Source organism: Natator depressus, chromosome 17 (assembly GCF_965152275.1).
Source record: "Natator depressus isolate rNatDep1 chromosome 17, rNatDep2.hap1, whole genome shotgun sequence".
Classification (NCBI taxonomy): Eukaryota; Metazoa; Chordata; order Testudines; family Cheloniidae; genus Natator; species Natator depressus.
Genome location: NC_134250.1, coordinates 23,404,125 through 23,416,232, shown reverse-complemented (window position 1 = coordinate 23,416,232; position 12,108 = coordinate 23,404,125). Strand labels below are relative to the sequence as shown.

The window sequence follows — 12,108 nt, the reverse complement described above, 5'->3', positions numbered from 1 at the left end:
TTCTTGAACTCCTTGATAGTCAGATTTCTGAAAGGGCTCACTTGTCTCTTTCCACCAGTGAAGGAAGTGATTCTCAGTGGGACTGTAACACCGTGTTGGCCAGGGCCCTACCAAATTCATGGTCAATTTTGGTCAATTTCACAGTCCTAGGATTTTAAAAATCATAAATTTCATGATTTCAGATACTTAAATCTGAAATTTTATAGTGTTGTAATCATGAGGGTCCCAACCCAAAAGGGTGTAATAGGGAGGGGGGGTTGTGATATTGCCACCCTTACTTTTGCACTGCTGCTGGTGGCAGTGCTACCTTCAGAGCTGGGTGCCCAGCCAGCAGCCGCTGCTCTCTCACCGCCTCCAGCAGCAGCACAGAAGTGAGGGTGGCATAATATGGAGGGGGCTTCACTTTTCAGGGGGGACAGGCCTGGCCTTACAGGTGGGGGATGTTGTGGGGGGATTCCATGATCACCTCTCCCTGACAAACAGCCAGCCCAAGGCCTCTTTAACCCCTGAGCACTAGGGCACTGGGCTCGGGGAGGGGCAGGGCTCAGGGCACCCTGGCTGAAGGCTCCTACTGTACACCAGGCTCCAGCTGCTGGTCCTAACCAGGCTGGTGAGGGACAGGACTTCCTCTTCCCCTGCAGGGGCTACTCCCAGGGCTGGGTCAGACCCACTTCCAAGAACCTCCCCCAGCTGCAGGAAGCTCTGGGGCTGCTGGCTGGGAGCCCATTTCTGAAGGCAGTGCAACTGCCAGCAGTAGTGTAGAAATAAGGGTGTCATGGCAGAATATTGCCACCTTTACTTCTGTGCTGCTGCAGGCTGCATCGCTACCTTCAGAGCTGAGGGGCTCTCTCATCTGGGAACTGATTAAGGAGGTCAGACTGAGGCTATGTCTACAGCCTATGTCAGCATAATTTATGTTGCTCAGGGTTGTGAATAAAACCACCTCCTGAGCAACATACATTACACTTACATAAGCACTTGTGTGTACAGCGCTCGAGCGGGCGCAGATGTACCGATACAGCTGCGCTACTGCAGCACATCTGGTGAAGACGCTCTATGCTGGAGAGTGTCTTCACCAGATGAGCTGTACATATAGACATTTTCTGAGAGAGACAGACAGAACCTGAAAATTGAGTTTTACTACAGCTTGGCTAGTACTCGGGGCTAACCAGAATGCTTTAACCTTTATTTCTCTACGTTGACCTAAGGGTTTTCTATGCTGTATTCCAGTTGACTTAATAAGCCCTTCTGTTTTGAAAATACTGCTTGAGTGTCACTGTAAATGCTTGGTGAGGTGCATTAATTCCTGAAGAGTGTACAAGTGTCTACCAGGAATCTATCTGAGTTGGACTTGCTGAGCAGTGTGAAGCAGGAGTGCTAAAGCTCAGAGGTTCAGTCTCAGGAGGTGGTGAGGCTGCGTGGCCTTCCCTGAAGGAAGCTTGGGACCCCTTGTGAGTTGGCCACATCAAAGAGGTTCCTCCAAATGACTGTACCAAAGTTGAGGGCATACCACTGATCCTGTTAATCCATGGCAATGGGTATTCCATGACCCACTCTCCGGCCCCTCAGCATTAGAGTCTAAATTCTTGATGTTTGGTGTGGAGGAACCGAGGGGGGTCAGCGTGGCGCCACCCTTAAATAGCCTGGGGAGTAGCTCAGGACCAGAGCATGTGTGCCACCCCTATAGATACTGCTAGGGAAGTTCTTTGGCTTTAATGCCCTTTTGCACGCACACCTGAGTGGAATACATTTCTGCATCCTCATCTTAAAGAACAACAATTACAGTACAGGTAAGTAACTGTTTTGTCTGCTGACTTCACTGCATCAGTACACTTGAATCATATTTTCAAGTTTTTCTTTCCTACTTTGAGGGCTAGGAAACGCTTTAAAAAAATGAAAGATGAATTTCTAATGTAATCACATGACTCAATGAGCTGGGGCCCTAGGCATTTAGAGATCCTATTCCTTAATCCATCCCCATGGATACATCCAGAATATCTTCACTCTGCTTAAGAAATGTAAGTTTCAGAGAGGAACATTGGTCCATGTTTTTCCCAGGTTAGCTTCATTTGAGGACAGTAAATTGTTGATTTTGAACACTGCTTATGCTTTTCCTAACTGACCTCTGTGTACAGGATGGTTGTGGACACTTCATTTGTATTGTAGGAGAGAACAGGAAACAGTAGATGCCTAAGGGCTAAAATTCTGGCAAGTAGCAGCACAAATAAACTAACAATCAGCTGTGAAATGTTTCACCTCAGTCTAGATAGGTGCATTTCAGATAAAAATTGTTTAGAAAGGTGCAGGTGCCCAAAGTCTGAGCACTTGGCATTCCTTGGCAATGGCCAGCAAACTCTTGAAGTTTAGGCTGGCTGTGGCTACATTTTATACCAGCTGCCAGAAAGTAGATGAGAAGAGACTTGAGAACCCTGCCCTATATGTGGTTAGGTGAGAAGCACTCATGTGTACTGCATAACTGCTCCTTTTTTTCCTCCTAGATCTCCATCTACTGGTGGATGTAGCTTGCAAACAGGAGCACTTTCCAAAAGAAGAATTAAGAGAGTGAGAAGTGGGTGACAAGCATGTGAAAATGTGCAGTAACTGCCAACTGGGTTCTCCATATCAGACCCCAGAGGCAGTGCTTTGCACACAATATGCACTTTGGAACTTTTCAACTGTTTTAAAAAAATCTCTTTCCTTTTGCTTTTGTTAGTTTTATGGGGAACTAGTCACTCCACTGTTTACTGCATCTCTTTTGTTACATTTTCTACTTCGACAGGTTGTAAAACATCTAGCGGCTAGAGTGTTTAATATGCAGTAATTGTTTACCTGCCTAAAATTGCTTGGAAACAAAAAGCTTGGACACTGTAAACAGGAAACCTTAAAAGCCTCTGCAAGACTTTCTTACTGGGGAGCAAGCTGTTTCTCCTGTTGTATTTGGAATCTCTCTACTTCACTTTGTTGGGGAGTGTAGTCAGCACATCCCCAGTTTTGTGCTAATAGTGTGTCTCCTTGGAGTTACGCTGGCCCTTTAAAGGGAACTGTGTGAGAAACAAAAACATTGGGAGGTCAAAAGATTCCAGGTCTGAGTGGGTCAGGGATTCCAGGAGAGCATCTCTGGGAAAAGTGAGCTAATTTTCTAAGTGATTAATCAGGGAAATGGTCTTCCATCCAAGCACAGTGCTCTGTTTCAGCAGCAAGTGTGTCTGACCGATGAGCATCCACCACACACAACAGCCGCTGGATCTTTTACATAAATGAAACATTCTTCTGTTTTAATAATTTCTTTTGATTCTAGTGATATCTATAATGGTAAGTCATCTGTTTGTTTACTGTACTGCTTATTTTAAGTAGGTCTTCACAAGGCACTTGTTTAATATCGTTTAATATATTGACAGTAGAGTTAAGATTTTTAACAGCTATGTATTTGTATTAATATTTATTAATGTTGAAATACTGACAGAAGGATAAAGGATGCATGTGCAATATTTGTTGTGTTAGGATAATATATGTGAATGAGGCAGCATTGAAAACATGTAACTCTAATTGATTCCTGCCAGTTCATGTATCTTTATAGTCAGTGAGACTCAGTCCAATATAATTTGGAAAATGCACAAGGAAGAAGCAGAGCGAATAGGCCTGCTATTTGTCAGAACCCGAGTTATGGCCTCTAAATCTTCCTGCAGTGTACAGCTATGTTCAGTACCTTACAGACAAACTCTGGATGGTAGGATGAACCAAGATCAGACCTTTTAAACCCTGGCCAAGGCTTCAGACCAGAAAGTTGGAAGCTGGGGGATGCTCTTGGGTCTTGGGACACTAGGAGGAGCACTACTATGCTGACCTTCCTCAGAGCTGCCATTTTACATCTTTCGTCATATGCATACAGTAAGTTTTCAGAGGGTTTGAATGTTTTAGGGGGTTGCATCTTCTCAGGCCCTGCACTCAAATTAGAATATGTTGAAACCCAATAGCAAAAATGGACTTTATGCATTCAAATAGTTAAAGGGAAAAGGAGTTCAGCAATACAGCAGGATCACTGAAATCTGAGTTTGGTTTGTTGCACCCCAGGCTGGCAGGGTTTGGGACTACTTCAGAGGATGCTGTTGGAATAGGGGAGAGCCTCATTACCCTCTAGCAGTTTCTGCCATTAAGGGAATGGTGACAGGCTTTGAGGAGAGTCCTGTCTAGTTCAGCTGCCCTGACTGAGAAGTGAGTATGAAGTCATAGGGATCACTGGAATTCTGCATTGCCAGACTGGAGCTGTTACATATTAAGTAAGGAAGCTTCCTGTCTTAACTTTCTCAGTCCTGTCTACACCAAAAGATGTGATGTTCTTTGGAGAGGTGAGTCAAGGAGCCTTGGCATGGTTTAAGGTTCTATTGTTTTAATGATTAATTACGAAATCCTAGTATTTATTACCTTTCTGAATTAAAAAAGGCCATGGAGCTGGATCTCCTGCCATACTTTACATGCACAGTACTATCAGCTGTAGCTTTCCTTATCCTTAATTAACTCTCAGGCACATTGTGAGAGGGCAGAAGAGAAAGGACACTCACTGTGTAAAGAAATCCGTATAGTATTGCACAACTAACAAGTCTCAGGTAACCCAGCATACTGGACATCTCAATATTTTAGCACTTTTAGCATGGATGTATTTCAGTAAGTAAATCATAAAGTGTGACTGCTCCAACCAGGCACATCGTTTTACTATTTTCTTGTTAATGGGAACAATGTGGAGTTTGGTTACACTGAGATGTAAAATTACAGCAGCACATACAGAACATAAAGTTATTAAAGTGAAATAGATGTTGCATTTATACTCTCAGTATGTGTGTTAAACTTTAAAATGCAGATATTTTAAAATAAATATTTTATCCAGTAGTTCCTGATAGCACCTTTATAAATTAAAAAAATCATTGCCACACTGATAGGCTTCTTAAAAGTATAGTCTACCAGATTTCCCCCTTGGATAACTCCATTGACTTCTGTGGAGTTCATCAGGGATGAATTTGGCTCCATGTGTATCCAAAGGGTCACTATCTGTCATGTTTTTGAGTGCAATTCCTTTCTCATAAGCACCATGTTTTATAGAGGTTCTCTCCGAACTAGCCTAATAAGAGGCTGGATGGATAGGATAGCATATTTTCTGTATGGTATATACTACGGAGTTTTGTATGTCTTCCTCAACAGAGATCCATCACATGCCTAGTTACAAACTTCCACTTGCAACCTAACTTTGAGGTTATAGGTCTGACCTATAGTATTATTCACCTCCCAGTGATGTCAGAGGAGAAAAACAATTGAATTCCAGACCTCTGACATCAACCTGACCTGAAACGTTCTTGCAGTAGCAACTAGAAAAGGGCTACTGAATCTAAATTAGCAAGAACTGAAGAAAAGCTGTGCGTGAAATGGACAGAGTCCTTCCCCGGGCCAAAGACATAAGGCTGCAATAAATCAGTACATTCTACAGAGGGGAGTTGTTTCAGATACTGGCTTGATGCCATTCAGAGTGTCACGGGAAGGCTGGGAAAGTGCCTACCATCACACTGATAAATTCCCTACTTCATTTGTTTATTGATCTGACTTTGCATTTTAATTTATTTTATTATTTATTTTTATCTTTGCTGTGTTGGACACAGACTTTGCTTTAATGTCAGTTTGAAGGACCAGTTAATTACCCTGATTTATATGTGATAGGTTAATCAGTAAGATAACTAGGGGTGTGTTGAATGCAGTTTAGCTGTGGATCAGTAGAGGGAGTCCAGGAGCTCTGAGAAACAGACATCAAGGGGGTGGGGTTGTTGCCTATGGCTGCTCCACCCTCACTTTGTCAGCAGGTAGAGAGAAAGCTTGCAGTCCCAGGGGAGGGAGGCAGAGAGCTGAGGAACACAAACTGCAAACCACAGGCTTCCTCCTCCAAGGAGTTGATCCAGAAGTGCTTTTCTGGAGGGAAAGCTCTTCCACAACATCTACATAACTTTCCAAGTCCACCTCAGGATTCAGAGTCCTTGCTTCTGGGATTTGTTGCCTACTTTGTACTGATTGCAGTCTGCCTACATTTGCTGCTGGATTTTTGCTGATATTTCCAAACTTTGTTTTCTTTCTCACTCCCCACATTTCGAGCTGATCATTGTATGTGCTGTAAGGAGAAGAGAGACTCTTTTATTTGAACGGAGTATTCAGAAATGCTTTTGGATTCATTCTAAGGTCTTTCGATTGCATTTGGACACTTAGCTTTCAGCCATGCCTGGCCCAGGAACTTTCAGCCTGGAGTAAATTTCTACCTTTGATCTTGTTAGATTGTCTTTCCGGCTGTGGAATTCCATTCCTATCTACCTGCATTTTGTGTGTGTGTGTGTGTGTGTGTGTGAGAGAGAGAGAGAGAGAATTATGGGACACTTTTTGCTAAGCTGTTAGAAGTTGGTTTTGTCCAGGATTTATAGAAACATTTCCATCTGTTTCAGCCCCTGTGGATTCGTGCAGGCAGACTACTCAACAGGTTTGCAGATCTCTCTTAAAAATCCGTATCTCCCTTCTCAGGAGAATGATCAGTGTACCCAAGTCATTTTAGTTGCTGAATTTCCCTGTCCTCTCTACAATTATGAAGATTCTTCAGTACTTTTTGTGTGACCTTTGGGTAGCTCATATGGATTTTTTATTTTATTTTGCGGGGCTTTTATTTATGATTGTATTAACATGTGCTTGAAAGCAATTACAGAAGTTCCTGGGCGTGCACAAGAATAGCATAAAACAAGGACATGTTGGTAACTTTTTGCTCAAAGCCTGTGCCTAAACTTTTAAAATGTTTTGGGGGCCTTTTTACCTCCTGAGAATTTGAAAATAGGTTGAGAAGACTCTTGTTCATCTAATGAATTTTGGAAACTGAAGATCAGAAGATATGTGTTTTAAAACAGACTCCAAACACAGATTACTAGTAATTTCCTATCCTCATGCTGAAACAGGAGAATAAATCTTGATCCCCGAGCCCAAGTGAGCGAGGCATTTCTAACAGAACAGGGATGTCGGGGATCAAATAAATTTGGAGGACAGCCCAATAACAAACACTTATTATTTATACTGAACTTTAAAAATACTGCTGTAATTATCAAAGGGAAATATACTCTCTCCTCCAACATTATTCTTTAATATGTGGAGTTGATGGAGGACACTGATACTTGTAATTAATATTAAATCGGAAGAGCTCATGCTTTTGGGAATGAGATATGTGGAAAAGATAACTAGCTGGAGAAAAGGGCAAGTACATCTAAGATTGATCCGTTCAACCTGCTGATCATCTTGAAATGTAATCCTGAAAGGGCAGGAGCTGTAGACACACTTCTTGCATGGCAGAGACTCGCTCTGTGATTAGCTCACACAGGACTGAAATGCTACATAGTGTTGTTGTGTCCTGGCTGGGTTTTTTTAATGCCCGTTTGTTCAGTTTATATTGATCTTTCTGGATTTATCCATTGGAGGAGAGGGAGAAACGCCTGATTTAGATTGTTGGTGTTTGGTTTTTATTTTGTTAAGGCCCCACAGGCCTTTGGGCACTTGGCACCAAGGAAGAGAAATGATTATTGTGAGAAACAGAAGAGGAACCCAATAAGGAGTGCCAGGAGGAAGGGGCTGTAGGTTACTGAGCCCCTCTCCCCTCCTTCCCATCTGCCCCACTTGAGTGGAAACACACAAAGGCTCTAAACTTAACCAGCTCTGTCAACTGTTGGAACCTGCTGGTGGGGTGAGGACACATTCCTGAGCGATATGTGTGGCCGAAGTGCACTGCTGCAGCTGGTAGCATGAGTGCTGGCCCCCAGCTGCAGCTGGCTGTCCTCTGGCCTTGGCTGCTAATGGCTACACTGCAGGTCAGACTTGGCCATACTGGGCTGGCAGTGGCAGCGGCAGTGGAGTCAGAGAGATCAGCAGCACAGAAGGCTATCATTAGGGTGATCCCCTTAAAAGTGGAGCCAATCACATTGGAAGGAGTGTTTGCTGATGTTGCTGAGGTTACTCCAGCAGAAGGAAAACTGCTGCAGGTAAGAGAAACTTTATTCTATCCCATTCCATTGGCCTTATGCTCCTAGTGCTGTGTGCCTTCCCTCCCCTTCTCCCCCACATTGCTTCAACTCCTAGTGCAGTGGAATCGTCTTTATTTCCCACGTGTACATCTGTAACCAGAGGAACCATGTGTTTTTTCTCTCTGAGCTGCTCACCTGTTTGCTTTGTAGTATAGTATGGTATCCTACTGCTCTTTAACCTTTCACACAGTGTCTCTTAAGATAATTTCTTTTATAACTGTTTTTTCGTCCTGTCATCAACTGTAGTTGTATACTAATGCTGCTAGTGTACTAATGCTGAATGTATGGACATGGTCAGTTGCTCCTATGGGGATTATTACTTTCTATCATAGTTGGTGATACAATGCAAAGTCTGGTGAGCCACTTTCCATGTTGGGCAAACACCGCTCAAAGAGGATGGGCTTTCCTCTGATAGATTCCCCTGCCTCTCTCCTTACTTTTATATTTCTAATGGAGCTGAGGGATACAGGTGGATTCTGCCCTCCATAATTATTGATCCAGAATCTGAGTGTTGGCTCAGCTAAGGAGGCAAATTATCCTCAATTCTCAGGTTCCCCCCGCATCAGTACCTTACCTGTTATAAGTGTAATCAATATCTGTTTCTAACATCTTGATCGAAAGAGAGAGGAGAGCCTCTGAACGGATTATAGCAGCAGAGGCTGTGACAGAAGAACAGTTGTGCTGGTCAGTGAGCAGGCTGATTGCTTACATAACGTATCTGTAAAGTTCGGTTCATTGTAGCAGAGCATGGTGCGCTACTGGAGTACCTTCATGTGCCATCTTGTCTGTCAGTGACTTGCCTTGTGTGTCTTTCTCACACACAACTGAGCTCCTTGTTCAAGAACCAGACATTATAAAACTCATGAAGACAGATAATTTTTATTAATTTCAGTTCTGAAGTCGTATTTAATTCTGAAAAGCGCTTGGCTGTGGTGACTTTCCAAATGTGACACTGACTCTTCAGTAACTAAAACAGTAAATTGTTCTTACAGTGGGGGAACAGGAAGATTTTTGAGCCAGTCTTGTAATATATGGTCCTCTGCTAACAAATCAGAAATGGACAGTAATACAAGATCGAGGCACTGAGGCATTTTGAAGCTTAATTCAGGTTTGTAAAGCAATTTGAATTCGGAATGAAAGTGCTAGAGCAGAGCAAAGTATTATTATATTAAACCATATTCCCATTATGAAAAGTATCCTCGAAAAATATACTTGATGACCAGTTCTGTCCTCAAGCAACAGCCATGAAGTCAATATCAATGCCATACCAAAATCTACAGTAGTGCAGTATGTAAGTGCTGCATTTGAGCATACAGGTCTTCAGATGTTCACCCACAAAATATAGAATATTGAAAGGTTTTTTTAAAAAGAGGATATCCTGTGTTGCATGGAAGTTTGAACATTTTACAATGTTTCAAATCGTTATCCTTTTCCTATAAGAAGGAAGCTGAACCCATTCTAAGATACCATAGAATGAACTATTTGAGAACTAAACATTGGTAGATTGGAGTGTTAAATCTATGAGAGAATAAAAATATCCACAAAATGAAAAGGTTGGAGAAACTCTCAGTAATCATATCTAATGTGTCTAGTGTATGTAAACATACACACAATACAGTTCAGTATCTGATTTTAGGCCAAAAGAAAAGGAGTACTTGTGGCATCTTAGAGACTAACCAATTTATTTGAGCATAAGCTTTCGTGAGCTACAGCTCACTTCATCGGATGCACTTCATCGGGATTTTAGGCCCTGATTCTGCAACTAGATTTGTACAGGTGGACATTTCTCACCCTCAGAGTCCCACTGAAGTCAATGGTATTCCATCTGTTTGCAAAGGTCTATGCACGTGTAATTGGTTTCAGGATTAGGGCCTAAGATTAAATTTGTCTTCATTTACAGGATGTTTATACCACAACGGCCAGAAAAGCTCAGTCAGTTTTAGCTCTGACCCATTATGTGTATGTATAATATGATCTTTAATTACGTTATAACATACTGATACTCAGGTAATACAATATAGTGCCATTTAAAAAAAAAAAGACAGATCTTGCTGTAGGATCCATGTGGTCAGGCCCCTGTGACCACATGGATCCCATTGCAAGAGTTGAAATCTAGATACACAGTTGTAGCTTGTTGTAAGAGTAAGAGAAAATTCACTTTATTTCCTCAAAGTACACAATAAAAAGGGTTTAAGTAACTCAAATATAAGAAACTAATAGGGCGGCCTATATATGGGTTCACATTTAAACAGGGAAATAATACATCTTAATTATGGTATATTGGAATATCTTACTGTCCTTGTATTAATAACAACCCGGTCCTGCATGTGTTTAACTTTGGCATCAATGGGATTACTCGTGTGAATAAAGTTAAGCATGTGTGCAAGAATCTGCAGGTTCAAGTCCTTATATATGATTTAGATACTAAACGCAACATTATATTTCCATCAGCTAATGAGAAAAGCTTATTTTTTATTTTTTTTTACCTCCAAGTTTAGATCTAAAGTTGTTACTACATGGGTACATTTCAAAATCAGTAATGTACAACCAGTCAGTCATCCACAACTGTACATAAACTATCAGTGTTACCACTGAAGAGAGAAATGTCTGAACGGTCCTTTGTGAAAAATTGTAGTTCTACTAATAAAGCTAAAGGCTATATAACAGCCTTTTATGGATAAATGAAGTTTACTAGAAAGCTACATACTGCAAACTAAAAAATTGGAAAATATAAACTGTTAATACAATGATACAAGATTCAGCTTCAGAATTAATGTAGTAAAATGTTAATCACTTATGTAATCCTACAGCCCTTTCTTCCATGGGTATTGCCTTTCACTTCTGTAGGATTACTCATATATAAGGGGCCAAGGGCTGCAAAATTAGGCCTCGCGCATTAAAAGAAAATTCTCTATCTATGGTACACTTAGATTGACCAAAATAATTACTGTGAAAAAGCCAGTTTATTATATAAAAGAATTTAATGTAACCAAACATGTAAATATCACTATCAGAATATTTTTTTATTTTCAATATATATATCAGATTCTATAGGTGCATTAAAAATGTTTAACAATCAACATTAATCCTAACATATCAAACAGACTTTATAAATATGACTTCATAAATAAAGCCCTCCCAAGTCCAGAACAAACTCAGTCCTATACCCACCCTCCTCGTACCACAGCATCATCCTTTCTGTTTATACCAGAAAAAGCCTAGGAAAACACTGAATTTTGCAGCATGTCCCAAAGGTCACCAAATCCAGGCTCCTGTGAACAGGGAGGGTATAGGGGATCAAGATAATTCCAAAGCAAAGGATCCCTCACTGAGAAGTCCCTGCCATCAGCCCCCTCCAGTCTAAACCAGGGAACAGTTAGCTCTGGCACTCCAGAGGTAGTGTGTCACAAAGGGAGAATAATCTCTCAAGTACACAGGACCACTTTAGACATTATAGGTCAAAACCAACACCTTATACTTCAAATGGAAATAACGTGCTCTCAGCATGAAACATTGCTTAGTAAGTGGGCAGCAGCATTCTGCACTAGCTGCAATTTCCAAACAGTGTGAAGGTGCAGCCCCATGTAAAGCACGTTGCTGTAATCTATCTTTGACATGAAAAAGTCTGGATAATTGGAGGAAGTATCTTGACATTAAAAAGGAAAGGACACAACCTTCTAGACAAGCACATTAATAAAAGCACTTTGCTGCTAACTGGAGATCCAGAAGCATCTGAGATCCAAAATGCCAACCAGTTTCAAACCTTAGAAATGTTTGGCAGATGAACTGCCTCAGTTGTGTTTATTAATAAAATTTCTATCACTACTTCTCGTTTTCTCTATTCTGTAATTATTATCAGTCTCTGTGACTTGAGTCTCAGCCAGTTAGCTTTTTCATCCATGCCCCAGTCTCCATTAGATGTTGGGTAAATCATTTAGTTTCACTGGTAGGGTTTGAAAAGATAGAAATATCAGATTTCCCAGAAAAAATGGGATAGAGCCATACTCCAGATTGACTCTGCCTACTT

General features: G+C 41.4%; 2 protein-coding genes across 2 annotated transcripts in view; both read left to right on the top strand.

The window, feature by feature from the left end:
• The window catches only part of HSF5 (heat shock transcription factor 5), a 61,774-nt gene extending 59,208 nt beyond the window's left edge, over nucleotides 1-2,566 (top strand). Inside the window, exon 7 of the mRNA XM_074974751.1 lies at nucleotides 2,499-2,566. Coding sequence (XP_074830852.1) covers nucleotides 2,499-2,566 — 68 coding nt within the window. The remainder of the gene's footprint in view (nucleotides 1-2,498) is intronic.
• Nucleotides 2,567-6,861: 4,295 nt separating this feature from the next.
• The window catches only part of RNF43 (ring finger protein 43), a 127,260-nt gene continuing 122,013 nt past the window's right edge, over nucleotides 6,862-12,108 (top strand). The window contains exon 1 of the mRNA XM_074974438.1: nucleotides 6,862-8,039. Within this exon, the coding sequence (XP_074830539.1) occupies nucleotides 7,803-8,039 (237 nt within the window). The 5' untranslated portion in view covers nucleotides 6,862-7,802. The remainder of the gene's footprint in view (nucleotides 8,040-12,108) is intronic.